At 38.7% G+C, this 18,299-nt stretch overlaps 1 protein-coding gene across 2 annotated transcripts in view; it reads left to right on the top strand.

Annotated features, from left to right (window-relative positions):
• Nucleotides 1–18,299, top strand: part of AQP9 (aquaporin 9) — a 30,889-nt gene that overhangs the window by 3,260 nt on the left and 9,330 nt on the right. For both annotated transcript variants that reach the window (XM_063346852.1, XM_063346851.1), the window contains 4 exons: nucleotides 9,581–9,707; nucleotides 13,292–13,429; nucleotides 15,533–15,651; nucleotides 17,281–17,498. In XM_063346852.1, the coding sequence (XP_063202922.1) occupies nucleotides 9,581–9,707; nucleotides 13,292–13,429; nucleotides 15,533–15,651; nucleotides 17,281–17,498 (602 nt within the window). The remainder of the gene's footprint in view (nucleotides 1–9,580; nucleotides 9,708–13,291; nucleotides 13,430–15,532; nucleotides 15,652–17,280; nucleotides 17,499–18,299) is intronic.

The raw sequence follows: 18,299 nt of genomic DNA, 5'->3' as shown, positions 1-18,299 counted from the left end.
GATATAATGGTCTTTATATTTGCAGATTAGATTATTTGTAAACTCCTGCCTGTTTCTTGCATTGACCTTGGTGCTGTCATGTGGTAAACCCTGAACCTGCAACACTTAATTGCACCACTTGTAATTTAGAATAAATATCCACAAAACTCACGATCTACCCATAAAGTTTTCAATGAACATTTGAAAAGGATACAACTGTTTTCCAGGAAATGGATACTGAGTGATGTGGGTTTCACACAGAGTGCTTTGAACCAACTTGTGGGACTGGTCCCCCCCCCCAGCCTACACCGATGCAACAGGTCCCTGAGGTGGGAGGACACCCATCCATTTGTACCATGGTGGCTGAGAGGCCAGTGCACACACGCGTTTCCCAGCCTCTGACACAGCCTCAGCCTTCTGTAGCTGTGGCTGCCCCTGAGGCCTCCCTTAAAAAAGAGCTCTCTGGAGAGGGTTTCGTTCTCCAACATGTCTCCTGGTTCAGTACATCTCCCCTTGGGGCTCCTGTGTGTTACTGTGAGGGACAACATCTGGGTGTCAGCACAACAGAGACAAGAAGCCACAGTGCATCAGATAGATGGCTTGTGTGACTTTTCAGTCTGTCTGGAACTCACCTATCCAACTGCCTCTCTGCTTTTAATCATGCTTCTCTTCATATTTCCGCTTTGGAACTTGGCTGCATTGCTCTCAGACAAAATGGGATTTACTCTGGCTTACGCCATTAAGTATATCTGAATTGGAACAGCTCCAAAAAGAGAAGCCAAATGGGCCATGTGGCTTCCTTTACCAGCTACTGCTCACCTAACAGAGTTTGTGTTTCAATTTCACTCTCAAGAGTGCCTTACTGCACAGTTTCCCAGAAAGGAGCTGCACAGGAGCCAGTATCTCCTGAGTCCGGAGCAGTGTACGCTTCCTTGCTGAAACAGAGCACAGGCTTCCATTTAGCATCTATAAAGACAAGTAGGTAGTATATATATTCCTGTCCCAAACCTTAGACTCCAACTGGAGGTGGGGAGCATCTTGCAAAACACCCACTGAAGCAAATGTTTGTGTGTGCATAGAGCATGCAGTGCATGAGCATGAATTGAATGCATGACACCCCACGCTGCAAATAGTCTAACTAATGAGAAGGAACTCTATTGATCTTCTGTGCATCAAAATATTTGCCTATTTTTCATATTCTGACCGCTTCATTATGTAAATTATCACTCCTGCTTTGCTGCAGAGTTTAGTCTTGCCTGAAAAATCTTTAAGTATGACATTCCATGGATTTGCTCAGTCCAGAAGATTAAAGTTTAAATAACTTTTCCGTATCTTTTTTTTTGTTGCCCTGCATCCCGATGCATGTTAATTACTATACTGAATAGTAATACATATCCCTTATTCAAAATGTGTATTAGAATCCTCATTACATGAAGTTATTACATGAAACCAAATGTAGCTTTTGATCATTTACTCCTTAAATAAGTGTTTCGCATTTAATAAAAAAATACTACTTGGATATTTTAAGCAAAGATAAATTGCGCAGTCTAAATTTTTGCGAAAGGTAGGCTCTTTGTATAGGATGAAATTGCTTACAGTCAGTTTTGTTTAAGGTAGAAAATTAAATAGCAGTAGCTTCTAACAGCTACTTTGTTTGCCACCAACAATGAATTTCCTGGAGTACAGAATCTTGTATAATTACCTCTTAGACTGTGAACTTCAGTTTGTCAAAGCTAGATAAAAAAGGTTATTAAAAGTTATTTATATATGGTATTTTGGTATGTCACTCAACAGCTTTTTAAATATTATATAATGCTACATGGGCCTTAGCAATGTTTGCACTCTGAAAAGCGGCTCTCATGTCACAGAGATCTCTGAGATCAGGGTCTCTATCAGCAATATTATAGTACAACTAGTAAATAACAGAAGTCACTCATTAATCCAATCTCATAGAATTTAATCCTGCACTGCTAGACCAAACCCACTCATTTAATGGGAATAAGATGCTTCCTTTCCCTGCCGTTACCAACTCGGACTCCTTTCTGTTTCTGCAAATGTACCAGTTTTATGTATTTTGATGGCATGAAATTTTGGTTATAATTCTGCTGAAAATGTGCAAACTCATCCTCTTTCTTGCAGCTGTATTAAATCAACATTGCAAACAGAAGTCAAAGTGGTAACAAAGATGCTTAGTTGTGCTGAGGTTAAGGAGGTGTTCTTGCACACCGGTATTATTTCTATAATTTTACTATTATCAAAATCAATTAACTTTTGTTTTTCTAGACAACACTTCTGTTTCCCTGAAGTCATTCTTTAAGTCAGATGAATAGTTAAGAGTGTGAAAGAACTGAAAGGAAGGTTACCTAATTGTTTTTTCACCCTGAAATGTTTATTACAGCAAATAATTCTGAAAAGTCACAGGAAACCTTTTGTTTTCAATACAAACTTAAGTTTTCCAGTATATGACATTTTAAACTTTCAGGTGACTCAGATGTTCTGTGTTTCATGAAAGTTTTAAAACAGAATTATCTTCATCTCTGCAACATCAGCCCTAACACATAACTTGACTCTCATTGTTTAACCAAGAGGTTCCAGTAAGTTGAACTTAATTTTCCAAGAGCTTTTTGTGTAGACGCACTTTTTTGCAGAAAGTTTGCATCTTTAGGACTGAAGTGTAGGCACTCTCAGAAGCTTTGCATCCTTCCAGCATTCAACTGCGAGTGCAAAACTTGAATTCGTTTTACAGACAGAGATTTACAGTCCATTTTTTCAAAAGTTTTGCCAAATAAAAAAAGGTAATAAAAGTAATAACTTTTTAAAACTGTAATAAACAGTTGGAGAACAGAATAAAAGATAATAAATGCAGTTCATGCCATACAGTGAGTTTATATCTGTGATCTCAACACCTCAATAAACCATTCTGGCAAAAAGTGAATTCTCGTGAGCTCTCCAATCCACGGTCTCGTCTAAAAGCAAACTCAACTCAGTTCCTCTAACCCATACCTCAAAGGTTTCTTTACTATTAAAAGCATTCAGCTTTTTTTTTTTCTGAACAGAAATCAGCTTAGGAAGAGAACATACTGAGGCTCTGGTTACTCATAGCCATGCACGTCCAAGCACAAGGGCACAGCAAAGATCCAGCCACCCTGTTCCTGCACCCAAAGGGAAGAGTAAAAGAAAAGACACATGTATCCTTGTACTCCTGAAAGAGGACAGAAAACCTCCTTTCTCAGAAACTGCAATGCCCGCTCCTGCACTCTCTCTGAATGGTACAGTGCCCTGAGCACCGTTACAGAGACTAAACACGCACGAAGAGTTTAGAGAGATTTTGATCTTTTCAGTTAGTGTAGGAAGCAAAGCAGAGAAGTACCTCTCAGCTCAAGAATAAATGAGTAGCCTGGGAGGGAAGCAGCACCTGAATAGGCTCTTTTTCTCCTCAGGAAGCTAATAGGTAAGATTTTCTTCCCTTGCCTAACCTTTTCTTCCTAGCCCCTTCGCAAGGCCATGTTTCACTCCTGAAAGTTTGTATCTGAATATGAAATGTTTCATTTCCTTCCTCTCATGAACTTCTAAAACTTAGTAAGAAAATAAAAATAATCTCCAGTGAAGAAACTGACTCAAGCCAGTTGCCTTATATAATTCAGGAAAGAAAAGCATTTTAGCATTTCAGGATGAAGAGTGCAGTATTAATCATAATAAAATATGAGAGAATGCAGATCTTTGCATTCTCTCTAGGTGATTTCAAGATTTTATTTGTCTCCTATTGCATGTGCAAAAGCAGTAATAAAAACGTAAAAGCATCAGTGTATATAACACAGCATAGTCTGTCCCTCAATATTTTCACTGTATTTTTCCCACAGAGCAATTTGAACCAGATCTTTATGTTTTAAAAGCTTTATATACACAATTCACCCTCAGCCTTATTAAATTTACATTCATGTCTCCTAGTACTAATGCCTTCTGTCATTAAAAAAATGGTTTCAAAATGGCAATCATTTTAAGACTTATGTCTATACTATTTAATTAACTAAATGATAAGGTTGGGGTTTTTTTTCAAAACCTTATTTTATTAGATAGCAAGGCTGAAAAAAGTAAAGGGAAATCCATTTGAACCCAAGAGGATATTGGTTGTGTCCCAGGAGAGCATCAGGAGAACGGATGTAGTGATTTTGTATTACTCCAAGTTTGATTAAATCATAATGTACAGAAATCCTCCCTACCCCCACCAAAATATTTAATTAATGATAAAATAAGACCCACGTGCTTTTAAAGTATTAAAAAATTACTTGATAGGTAAGCTGTATTTTTATCTCACCTTAAAACATTTAAGTACTATCTGATCTAACAAAAGATAGCAAATATTAAACATGAAATTAGATGAAGATTGCTCTTTCCTGGAAGAACAGGAGTTTCCTGCAACTTGAATTCTTGCAGAGCTAATACCCTGAATTTTAATAGATCTAACGTGTCTCAATTATTGTCGCTGTTAGCATTACCGTCCCTGTTGAAAGAATGCTTAGGAGCCCAGCCTGAATTAAAGCCCTACATAATAAACAAACATAGCAAAAACATGGCTCTGTATGGAAAGAGTTTCTAATCCATTATAAAACACCTTATTATGAAATGCAATAGATAAATTCTTAAGCAGACTTGCTTTGTAAATAAAGAGGTTGGAAATGAAACTGAGTTCTAAAACACACTCCAAATTAAAGACCTTTAGAAGGACACCATCAATTTAGTAATCAGCCTCCTACCTGAAAATTTTATTTACTACTTTTATAACCAACACCCAATGGAACTATTAATGGGGGACCAGGGGGACTGTACAAGACTACAGTAAACCACAAACAACCCTCTAACGTTTTCATGGGCAATTCTGGTCAAAGAGATCCCTACCTGCAGTTAAGGTCAAACGCAACCGCATTTCCCAGCCCCCAAAGGACTCTCTGGCTCTTCCTGCCCGTATCCCTGCTTTTAAGGGCCTAAATATGCGGTGCTAAATCTAGCTGCTTGGAGAAGTCATGGGGGTTTCCCTAATACTGGGGCTTGCTCTCATATCTTTGAGTGTCCCAGCAATATTGCTCTGCTTCCTCAGATTTGGAATGGGTACCTCTGGGACAGCAGGAAGACACCCACCACAAGCACACAGCTTGAGCCTAACGCATTGCAGTGCCCTGGAGAGCCTGTCCCCTTCACCGCACTGCGCAGGAGCGCAGACAAGCGTGTGTGGCAGAATCCCCAGCAGTACTGCAGGTCCGTCCAGTCCAAAAAAAGGGGAGCAGACAAGTCGGGGGCCAGCAGGAAATGCCTGTCTGGGGAACAGTAGGAGAACATAGGTGGGAGTGCAGCGTGGGAAAGGGGCAGGGCTGCTGCCTTCCCTGAACAAAGGCATCCTTACAGAAAATTGTAAATTGGTAGAGGAATCCTTGGAATCCTTGGAGATTATTCATAATTAGCTGTGGTTGTTTTAAGTACGGTTCTGTCCTGAAAATTGACTAAAATAGTAATTCTGAACTATTTCTCTAGCATTCATTGATTGAAAGTGTACAGCTTATAATTAAAATACAATTTTTTTGTAGCTGCTGACTCTGGATTCCTTGTAGCACACTGAATTCTTGCATTCATGTAGAGCACCATCAGTTGCGCGGCCGTTAAGACCATACTTTGCCTGCAGGGACAACTATGGTAGCCCACTTACGTACGTAACTCACCACAGCTTGGCAGCTGGTGATGTACAAGATATAACAAACACACGTCATTGTCTCCACACTGCTAAAAAGCTGGACACCTGTCTTCTTCTTTAATGTTACAGTAAGAGCGTAAGGCTATGAATGCACACTGCCACTAGGTCTGTTCAATAAGAAGAGCCCTTTTTTATCAAGGCATTCTGCTTTAAGATGTCTAAAGCTTTACAGGCCACGTAGAAAAATAGAATCCCTAGAATTCTGAATTCAGATCTTGCAGGAAATCCTATTTATATTGAAAAATGCTATTACAAGTTTTTGCAAAAATCCTGAAAATGGCACAGATGGAGGCAAAATGATCTTTAGTCTCTCTGATGAGTGGGATGGAGAAAAAGTTCTGCAAGCTTCCAGGGACTAACAGGACATTATGCTCATTGGAGGTCAGTTGTTTTCCTTTTCTAACATTAGCCTTGTTACACAATACAAAGAGAAAGCTCTAATGTCTATGAAGCAAGGTTTTTGGCAGAGAAGGCGCAGACAGCTATTCCACACCCAAACATGTTATTTATGACAGTAGTCTAATTACTTTGTGAACAAAAAGTCAGTACTGAATCTACTTCAGTGAATTTATGCAGATCAGGCTATAGGCAACTGCTTAGATGAAAACCTGGCAACATAAGATAAGATAAGATAGAGAGATCTGTCTGTATTCTACTATAAATTAAGCTCCAATTGACTCCATGTGCTTCAATCAATGAGTCTGTGTGGGTGCAGCCGATGTCTGAGCTTGGCATAGAAACTTAGAATATTTAGTTACAACTTGATGATCTAGTTTGTCTTAACTCAGCCAAGTAAAGATTCACAGTGTATTAAATTGCTCCTCATGTAATTACATGATTAGGTGATAGTTTCCAGTTATGTTAACCTAGCTACAGTAGGTATGAGAATTTTTTTTTATCTCCTTCTTAAAATAACAGCAGACTGAGAAAATATTACCATGACATGGCTCAGATTTGCAGGTTCGGTTGCCAGTTTCCCCATCCCAGAATGGGCACACACTGAGTGTGCCTGCAGTAGTGTTTATTCATCGTACATGATCAGGCAGTCATTTACCAATGTCCGCTGAGCAAGAAGCCAGTGCAGCTGTGTTCAAGCTGGCTTATATCCCTTTTTGTTTGTAGATTCACTTTTCTGAGGCTGGCTAGCACAAAAATGAAGCGTCTGGGGTTGCATATTTCCCTACGACGTGCAGAGCAGAAGCTATTATGCAAGAGGACTACTCAGCTGTTTCTGTATGATTCTTCTCAGTTCTGGTAATCAGGGAGGGGAGGCCACAGCCTTCCTCTGTTATTTCCTTCCCTCTTCTTCTGAATTTGTAGTTAATATACACAGATGTGGTTACTGTCCTGTATCCTTTTCTATACCAATCTGCCCAACTCCTGTTCTCCTTTTCCATCGTCCCTACAGAATGGGGTAAATATTTTCAAAAGAATGGCCTTTTCTTTGAATCTGCAAAACTTCGTCTATGCCATTTCAGAACACAAGTGCGTACTTGTAGATCTAACTGCTTGCCTGAATGCAAAGCGCACCCCAGCGTACACAGGGCCCTAGAGCAGTCACCTGAACTTGCTCCACCTCTGAGCCGTATCTTTCACTAAAGCTTGCTTGGTGCAACTTCTGGAATACTCCCTTTGAGAAGTCTGGAAAATGAAGGCTAGAGCATGCTAATTCCACCTCCTCTAGACTTGTGCCCTAATCTTGAGCTTGATAAATTCCAGCATACCCATTCTTACCATATTAATTAAATATATAAATACACAATGAGTAGAATTGTCTCATATGAAGTTTTAAAAAACCATGTAATTTCAGCTGCAAACAAGTAAAATGTATTTTGTTTTGGATTTATATCTGTATGTGCATTTGTGCTTACCATTTGAATTGCTAGGTACGTGATACTAATAGCAATGAGAGAATGCCTAACGTAAGCATATGTCATCCATTGCACAGCAGTTGACCGCAGCTTGGACTACGTCTCGTAACTTTCAATTATAAAGCCTAATAAACTACTGCTATCTAACACCACCCTACCCTTACCTAACCTGACTGCTGTAACACTTTGGCACCAGACAATATGTTATTTGCTTGCATGATTATAACCTCAAGGCAAGAACCACACCTGGGTATATGACACATGCTCGGGGCAGTTTTATAACAGAAACTCCGTGTGCATTGCAAAGCTGGTTAAGAGCGTAAATTTATTGAGAGTTTTTCTGTCACATTTTGGTATTAGTTAAAACCCTTGGGGAAATAATGGAAGCAAAAGTATAATTTTGCCTGTTTAAATTGCAGCTATTCTGGCAGGACTTGCTTGTTAAACCTCAATCACCAAATCTTTTTGGTACAGTCTATTTCTAAGGCAGAACAGATTTTCCCATTAGATTGCAGTTCCTGAATGCAACTGCCTTGCAACTGAAAATAACCATTTATAAACTAACTAAATTTTATTAATTCAAATATGCATAGTTAGGAAGAATATTTGCAATACAGTCATTGGTGACACACAGTAATGGCAGAACACTAAAGCAAAACAAGGAGATTAACCAAAGCAACTGCATTGGCTAAAATGGTATGATTTTGTAGGAAGAAAAAAGATGAGATTCCCATATACCATCAAAGGATGAATATGAATATATATATTATATATCCAATTTAACATCAAAGTAATTAAGGTTGCTTAAGATAAATCTAGTCATCCCAGAAATGGTATGATTCAGATCACTTATACTTGCAGAGAAGCAAAATATTTCAGACTATAGATATCATTTGATATCTTCCAGAGAGTGTCGTGTCCTTATTCAGCAAAGCACTTAGGCACACATTTTAAAAGGAGATTTTCAAAGAAACAAATTGATTTCTGGCAGAAACAGATCAGCTAGTCTATCTTAAACCAAAGGTGTTTTGTACCTCTGAAAATCTTTCCTACCAACTTTAATAGGACCCAAACACATGCTTCAAGCTAAGCAGTTGTGCTCCACAGCCAGAGCTCCTCTCCTTTTCCCTAGAACATACCCTGCACTCAGTTTTTGCAGAAACCTAGATGAGCATGGCAAAGGGAGAACTAATGCTTCAGGTGTGTAAGTAACCACTTATTTTTAAATCTGTCTGAACTATGAAGCCACAAACATTATTTGCCTCATTTCACCAGGATTTGCCCTAAGTTCTCTTTATTTAGCTTTGCTCCATAGTAACTCTCAGATTCTCACTTCTATTGCCCTGAGTCTTGATTCTTCATGCGTGGCTCAGAATCATTCTATCTGTTACAACTTTCTCTCTTGTTTATTGTATCCATTTTAAATGAGCTATATTAAGGTCTAACAGTTCATATTTTGATACAGCAATATATGATACCAAGGCAGCATAACAGTAACACACACTCTAATTTTCAGAAAGTTGTCTCATTCCAGAGTTTCAGCATTAAACATGAAAAGCTTCTTGAACTATCTTTCATAACTTTTATAGTAATTTTTTCGTTGCTTATAACAATTTGGAACTGAAAACTTACCGCACAATTAATTCCCTCTTCGCTTTCAGAGATTTGTTGTAGACCCTCTGAGATCTTGTTTAGGCTCCAAGTTCCGATCTGTATCCCATCATCGTACTTGAAAACTGTTTTCTGGGGAGAGAGAGGTGCTTACTAGCAAACTTTCCTCCTGATCACAGGGCAGGGGAAAATAAAGAGCAAATGTTCATTGCAGCAAAGGCAACAATGGCACACATGCCACTAATCTCACGTTCTAGCATTGCTTCAATATTTAACACCATTTTCAGCTATACCTGGACAGCAGCAGGAGTTGCAAAATAACCAATAACGTTTGACAGACACGCTCATGGTTTTACATTTCTCTTTTAAAATACAGGCACTTGGATGTGGGTGTGTGGGACAGGCTGTCCTTAGCCGAGGAACCCATGGTGGGACCATGACAATATCAGTTGGATTTGCAATGGCAGTCACCATAGCAGTGTATGTGTCTGGGGGGGTTTCTGGTAAGTGACTTTTTTTTTTCTTATATAGCCTTTATTGACACAGGTTTAAGGCTACCTTATTAAATTACTTCCATTTCATGATATAAACAATTATGTATCTAGCAATAACAAGCACCATAACAAGTACAACAACAGAGCCCACACCAGAGTTTCACAAGTAAATCTTTTCCGTTTTTCTTGTTTCCTTCTACTTTTTGCATTTGACAAGTTCTTCCACCAAACACTGAACTACTGTATCCAAACCTTGGCCGACCTCTGGCCTTTATGGAAAGTGGTCTACGCAAACCAGAAATCTGCTTTCTTTGGCATTGGAAAATTCTGTCAATAGAGATGATCCTGGACAGCATAGGCACCACATTTAAGGAAATAACCATGGAAAGCTTGCAGAATCCAGCAGTCACCAGCTACAATGGTTGCCAGCTAGGTAGAAGGTAGAACAACATGCTAATGGGTATAATGAGCAAGATTCACCTTACAGAGTACAATTTATCTCTCCATGTCCTATGACAGGCAGTAGCAAGTCTGCTTCTGTCTGTTTGCTTATTTGCAGAAGATCACAGAAAGCAGAAACAGCAAAAAGATACAGTACTACACATATGTTCTGTGATACACTGTCAATGTACTGTCATTGCCCCTTTCTTTCTGCTGTAACTTTTCCTCACTATATATTGCTCAGGAATCTCTCTTTTGTCTGTAGCTGGGCTAACTAATCAGCGTCTGCGTGTGTCATAACAGATGGCGCTTTGCCACCTATTTCCACCATTCAATTTGGCTAAATTAATATCAGGAACATTAACATAACTGCTTTTAACATTTAAATTCTCCCTTCAAAATGAGAAAATGATGATAATACACAGGGTTGTGTATTATAATACACAATACTTCATGCTGTATGTGGAGTTTCTATTGCACTGTTAAAGCAAGCGGTGACCCTGTACTGCAGTTCTCATAGAGGAATTTCTTAGCGTTCATAAAAAGGGTAAAGTCAATTTGGGCAGATATCTCGAGGTATAACTAGGCCATTATAAATAGTTGCTATAGTAGAAATTACTGGGGCCATATCTCTTATCTTTTATAAAGACACCATAAGGAGGTTTCTAAGTTCACATTAGAAAGTGCTCAAGGTACTGCAAAAGAAGCAGTCTTGTTACTGTCACTGAAATGGAGCAGGATGGTTCCTTAATACCACACAAAGTTAATTCAGCAGTACATTCCTGTTATCTGAACAATTTTAAACTACAGCTTTTGGTTTACCTGTAGGCAGGTAAACTCCTCTAATGCAATACCGTGAAAAAAAACCTTGTAAAGTCACTAACTCGGCCTACTTTTGCATTTTTAAGGGATGTTCATCTCTATATTCATCATATAGAAGATTAGACTTCAGTCTCAGCAGGGCAGAGCAGTTGCAGATGTTGCAGTATCGTGCTTCCTGTGTTTTTCCCATGACAAAGGATTCTGCATGCAGTGCATTTTCTCTGTGAAAGAATAGGAACAGATATTTCAGCAGGCTATGACTGTCCAACATCCGATCACTAGTGGACACTTCAGAATATCAGTTCCTGTATAGAATTTGCTAGCAAATTCTGTGGCTCTTTGGCCATGAAGTCTCATGTTTAAGTACTGCTAAAACATTTTGCATCCATTCTTTATGCAGTTCTAAATTCATGGTAACATAAAATCAGCACACGTGGTGAATTTGAACTCTTTTACCTAGGAAAATTCCCCTTTTTGCTTTTCCTCCATCTAATTTTCCTCAATGTCTAGGTAATTTCGCACCTTTTTTTCCAACTTCACATTTCAAACAAATTCATGACTGTCATCACTGCAACTGCAAAAGAATAGGGAACACACTTTCCAAATGGACCTTTTTCTTTTTTAACTGGGAAACTACCAGTGGCACAGGAACCAAGAATATTTTAACTTCCCTATGTCAGTGTGAGAGCCTTCAACTAGACTTTTTCTTTCCAGATTTAATGTTAATCAGACATCTCTAATATTATTATGACTTGTCCTGGCCATCATAATCAGTCTGTATTATGTACAGGTGGGGAACAATATCAAGTGCTGAAAGAAAGGAAAATGATTCATTCCAGCCAGAGTAAAGAACAAAAGACAAGACAACAATTTATCAAGATTCACATGAAGGGCTGTTAAATAAGGTGCCATCCATCTATTTGCTCTGTGTGGAGAATTTGAAACACAGCGAGGAATTCAAAATTAATTCAAGACTTGTGCTACTAGGTCAGAGTTTTGGAAATGATACAAAGAAAGTTTTATCCAGCTTGTTATCTGTGTTTGTCAGTTCATTATGTATCAAAGGTGCCTGGATTTCATAAGATAATGACTCACTGACCTGAAGTGCAAGCAAACACAGAAACTGTACATAGAGGCCCTTTCTCCATGACTAGCCTTTGACAGACAAAGGTCAGGCTCTTTTAGTTATTTTATTAAGACAGAGGCCATTTTTCTGATAGGATAACCATACAGGCTGAAATGAGACTTTGCCTGGAAGGTAAGCAGTGGATATCTGCTACATCCTTGCAAATCTTGGGGTTTGCTGTACTTTTGCTGTGGAGTACTGTTTCATCTCTTTATTTGGCAATTTGTATTTCTTATGCATCAACTACATATTTGTAAAAAGTTAATTTTGCCAAAAGTATTCAACATTTCTTTTCCACGTTGACAAAAGATGTTGAGGAAGTGACTAGTATGTGACATAATAATAAATGTATTTTAAAAAGTAAAATTGTCACAAAGAATTTCAATGTTGCTGAAATCTTTTCCATGTGCGAATTTAGGTGTAGCTACTCCGAAATACAAAGGAAGGAAATTCCATAGGAAATAGAACTCTCTGTTTCAGCACAACTACTTTATCAGTTTCCTTATCATGGACCTTTCTGGAGGGTGTGAGAACTGATGAAAATGTGTGATGAAGAGCTACGCTCTGCTGTCCCCAGATCCCACCTGGGCATAGCTCACCCACAGTCAGCTTCAAGCTGGACAGCCCTAACATTATTTTATGTTCCTGAAAACTGAGTTCCTAAGTAACCCCAGGTTGAAGACAGTGACATAAACATGACTTAAATCCAGGGTACTCCACTTGTCCCTCAAGATACATGATCTAGCCAGTAATAGTCCTTAATCTTAATACATGCTTGCTAAACTGAATGAATGTTCTGCGGCCCCAGTCCTCCCTGAAAAATAAAAACTCAAAGTTCTTGAGGAGAGAGAATACATGCAGAATGATGGACCCTCCCATCACAACAAATAAGGCAGGTTTAGGCTTTCTCTAGAAGAGTTATCTATAGATTATATACTGCAAGGCATCAGTCTGATAAAAAACACGGCCTGCAAACATCAAGAGGGAAGCTGGATCTTGGTGGATACCGGCTTTTTTCCACACCCCCTTCTAATTTCATCCAGCTTGTTTCAGTTTAATTGCAGTCAGTATTTAATTGCAAAATAACATCTAGAAAAGCATGTGCTAATTTCATGCTCAAATGTGCCCACATTTTTACAAATCCTTCACCTTTTCTCATGTATCTGAGTCATCCATATGACTTATTTTGTGATTTATTTTTCAGGTGGTCACATAAACCCAGCCGTTTCATTAGCCATGTGCGTGACTGGAAGATTAAAATGGACCAAATTACCAATTTACATATTAGCACAACTCCTGGGAGCATTTGTTGGAGCAGCGGCTGTCTTTGGGATTTATTACGGTGAGTACACCTTAGACGTGCTCACAGGACAAACTCGAGGTCAGGCAGTCTCTAAGGCCTCAATTTTTCAATGAATGCCAAGCAGGCAGAGGACTCTGTTCACACAGGGCTAATGACAGGACTGAAGCTAAAGCCATAAAGAGGAAAGGATGAAGCGTAGAGTCTGAAGGAAAAAAAAAAGGCTAAAACATTCCAGTTATCCTACAACTTTTCTGAAACACTAATACTCCAGGAAGCATTCTGAAATTTAGAAAAAATTATTCATGGGAAATCAGATACTCTGAGATCATGTATTTCTCAGTAAGGATTTTAAATTACTTAATGGCCAGGATATAGGGCTATTCATCTTCCAAGCAAATTAGAAACATTAAAGACCTGATCCAAGTGCCTGTAGGCAAGTATCACCAACGTTGTTCATTGAGGTTACAGGATATGAGATCAAGTCCCTCCTGACTAAACTTCAGACCACCCTAGAGAGGTAGCTCTCCAAGGCAATGAACTCCAGGTAGAGTGATAAAGGGGTCACACATTAGAAGGGAAAAAAAGAAAAGAGAGGGGGGAAAAAAAAAAAAAAAAAAGAGTACCCCTATCCTTGATGCATGCTTCTTTTACATGGTGTGCCACAAAAGGAAAAAACTTAGTAACAGACTCCCCGACTTCATGAATCCATCGGATCAGTTGCTTCAATCACCTTCTCCAAAACTCTGCTTCTACTGTCCCAGCCCACCTACTCCAAAGCCTCTCCCTTATGGACACTATGTCTGCAGACAGTGCTGGGTTTAGGTGCAACAAAAAAAAAAAAAAAAAAAAAAAGAAAAGAAAATACCTATTGTATGTCAACTAAGTGCTCAGTACCACTAGTAATCATGAACAGAAAAATCTTTAGGAAGTGTGTTAACTGGTTTGTGTTAGGTGGCAAGGTTTTGTTTGTTTGGGTTTTGGGGCAGGGGGGAGAGGGGATAGTTTGTTTGTTTTTTTTTTAAGGTTAGTGTTAGAATTTGGAAACATGAGGCCCTTCTAAAGGTGTACAAAGTAATTCACAACTGAGAAGTTTTAATTTCCGTATTCTTTTTTCTCCTAAGAGTTAAATGCAACAAAATAAACTGACACTGCAAATGAGAGAGCCTGACCAAAGTAAACAACCACATATTCTCTGCACCCATGTCGTGGCCTTAAGCTAAGCTAGAAAAAACAGGGGCAAGGAGAAATAGATCTGTCTGCTAGCTTCAGGAGAAGGTAACCACCCTCACCATGACTTCCATGGGAGATGGGGAGCTGTTTCTTTACTCACAAGTATCACCTCATCCCTGGATCCACTAGTGAAATAAAGGCATAGCGTTTGTTATTCATGTCTGTCTGTGCAGATTTTTGAGTGCTTCATCTTAATATCTTCCTGTTTCTAACATTTCAGGGCTTGCCAAGGCAACAAATTCTTCTGACACAGAAGTCATATTGTACTATTTAAAATACACTTTAAATATACTAACAGAAATATACATGTATTTAAAATATACATAAATCTTTACAATAGATATAAAAATACACTTAATTAAATATACTAAGAACTGAAGATTTGGGGCTAGCTTCTCCCCTTCACATCTTGGATGACAAGCATAGCAGTTGGGTGTGAAGCCCAAGCAGAGTGAAAAATTCAAACTCCTTTGGAAGAGGAGGTCTCTGCATTCCCAGCAGTCATTGCACAACTGTCAAATGGAATTCCTGGTGGCTGGGAATCCACAACAATCAGGATGCTATGCATTTTGGGGAGCATCATGCCAAATAAGGCACCTCTTACCGAATAATGCAACTGTGTTCAGAATCAGAAAATGCTCCCTGGCACTGAGTCTGGAGCAATGAGTAGGGAAAAAAACAGCCCCATTTTGAAAGCTGCGATAGATAAAACAAGTACTTCAATGCACAAGAGGAGAGACGAGACAGGAGGGTATAATTAGTACATCACCTCAAACCCATTAACTGTGCTCACAGAAAACCGATCCATTTCAGTTGAGAATGTGAAGTCCTCAGACCTATCACGTGTATTCTAGTCCTAGAAAACCTAGTCTTTATGGAGAAGTGCAACCAGGTAATGTCTGTTTTCTACAGATGCCCTTATGGAGTATAGCAATGGAACACTTGAAGTCACAGGACCTAACGCAACAGCGCATATCTTTGCAACATATCCAGCTCCGTATCTGTCCCTCATAAATGGATTTGCAGATCAGGTAGGTGCACTTGCTGTCTTGATTCTACAAATTAAACACACTGAAAACTGTAAAACCAAGCAGTAAAAAAATATAGACATCTTTAATGGTTACGATAACCTCACCATTTTGGTCATACATCCCTACCTACAACAGCAATGAGAATGCAATGCTGTTTGTGGGGGTAACATTTTAGTCATATTTTACAAGAAAAATAATTTCAAGTTGTTCTTTCCACGTACATCATATTAATTGTTGCACTCTACATGTCTTTAATGCAATATATGTAAGAGGTTTTTCCCAGCATAAATCAGTGTTTCTCCATAAATTTTAGCAGAGCTATGTCCATCTACATCAAAATCCAGCCCATTTTGTGGACCTATTATTCCTTAAATAAGGCTTAAGCACCAGATTAACACACCTTGAACAACCAAGTATTCTGCTACCATAAGCCTCCTCTCTAACATTCGCTTTGGGAATACATTTGTAATATTCTTTATTTTTCAAATGACTGAATCTGAAAAAACTCAACTTTGTTTACAATCTGTATCTTCTTATCCCACTTATCCAACACTGAAAAATGAAGTTTCATATCTTCTATCTACTTCTAATCAATTTACCTGTCTTGTTCAGGCATACAGTAAATAAATATACTGCGTAAGCAAGCTATGAAAAACTAGAGATTGCTGGAGCGCAAGAATTCCTTACGTAAAGGACTTGAAGATTGTGAAATCTGGCTTCAAAAAAATCCAAATATTGTTTTGAAATTTTGTAAGGTAGACAATTCTTTGGATCAGTCAACAGACTTTTCCATAAGATCTTTTTGCCCACAGGTATTTTAAAACAAAATTAAAACCAGAAGAAATAAAAATAATTTTTCAAAGCCCCAAACTTAAACTTCTTTAGATCAGTATAGAAATTGAATGTTTTGACATCACTGAAACTTTTGTCTGTTCTTCCCTCTAAGTTAATTATTATCAAAATCAACATTTACAAAGCCTTTGATTTAAGCAGAGCAGCACTTCCATCAAAGTAATTCCACGAAAATTTCCTTCATCATCTCAATTAGCATATGCAATAGAGTTCACATTACAGTTACACGTGCAATCTTACTTTAGGTAATTTTTTAGCTGCTCAGTTTTCACTTTGTAGACTTCACTTTTTTTTTTTTCTCACATTATGCAGTACCTGGATGAAGAGACGCATTTTTAGTCTAATTTATCAGCATAAGCTACAGTCACATAAACCACTTTTATAACAATGTAACTGATTGTATTGGCATAGCAGAACTACCAAAAATCAAGCAAGCGGAACCGTTAAATTGCTAGGAAAAAATGTGGGAACAAAGCATCAGACCTCACACAGGAGATGCCTTTTAACTCCTCTATTCTTTCCACACCAGGTTGTTGCAGATTTGCAGCAATGTCCTCAACACATTTCTTGTCTTTTTCTTACAGCACAAGTATCAAAACTTCTCAGCACTGTGAAGTAGAGAGGCACTGGGTTCCAAATTTTGCTACTCTGTAGCAGGATAAATCTAAATACCAGCTCTAAGCCACCACAATCCACAGAGCTGCCATGGCCCCTCTTTTCATTAGTGGAAGGAATCTGCACATACTTATTCAATATTCTTTTCTTTGCATTGGCCAGGTGATGTCAACAGCTGTTCTTCTTCTGGCTGTATTTGCAATTTTTGACACCAGAAATAACAGTGTACCAAAGGGCCTGGAGCCAATCGCAATAGGACTTCTTATAATTGTTCTTACTTGCTCCTTGGGAATGAACAGTGGCTGTGCCATGAACCCGGCCAGGGATCTAGGTCCAAGGCTCTTCACAGCCATTGCAGGATGGGGGATGGAAGTATTCACGTAAGTATGCCTGGATATGAAGTAAAATGCTCTTGGCTAAAATTTCTTCCTAGGAAAGTAAGATCCTGATTCAACATGGTACCAAGTCATACTTTATATACATATAGGTAATTCTTTGCATACCAGAAGCAGCTATTCGTGCACTTTAAGCCAGACATCCTCTAGGAACTGGGCTTTAAAAAGGATTTCCTGCTCCCAGGGCAAATCAAACATGCATTATCTCTAATATCAATCACTGTTTCAAGCAGACCCTTCCCAAGATATTAGAGATTCTTAGAGGTCACTGAAAATATAGGAATGCTTTCTTCTCTTGTCCTGTAGCTTTCAGAAAAAAAAATGAAATCGTGAGAGAGTTAGGTGGGAATATTTATTGGGTGCTGTAAAAAACACAGACATATCAGATTGATTTAGCCTATTATTACTACTGAGTTATTGCAGAAATATACAACAATCTAAAAGCCTGACTTCCTGCCTGGGAGCGAAGGAGTGAATGAAAGCAAGCTCCCTTCATTTTTCCCACATTTCAGAGCACACTCTCAAATCCCTGGGCATGCGCGTGCACACACATACGCTCTCGGCTGGCCAAATGCACAGCTAATTAGTTGCACATCAAATCCACAGTTTACACATATCCAGTGTAAGAGGCACTCTGGGATATCCAAGTAAGAGTAATCTGTCATCGGGAGGCAGATCTTTTAGTTTATTTTTGTATAGTTTGTTTTTCCAGTTATTTACAAGTAGGAATCCCCAGAAGTACTGTAGACCACTAGAGAGCTCTGGTTAATAGATATTTCATTTTAG

The sequence above is a fragment of the Chroicocephalus ridibundus genome, chromosome 9 (genome assembly GCF_963924245.1).
Source record: "Chroicocephalus ridibundus chromosome 9, bChrRid1.1, whole genome shotgun sequence".
NCBI lineage: Eukaryota > Metazoa > Chordata > Aves > Charadriiformes > Laridae > Chroicocephalus > Chroicocephalus ridibundus.
Note: the sequence above shows the minus strand (reverse complement) of the source record. Positions and strands in the feature narration are given on the sequence as shown.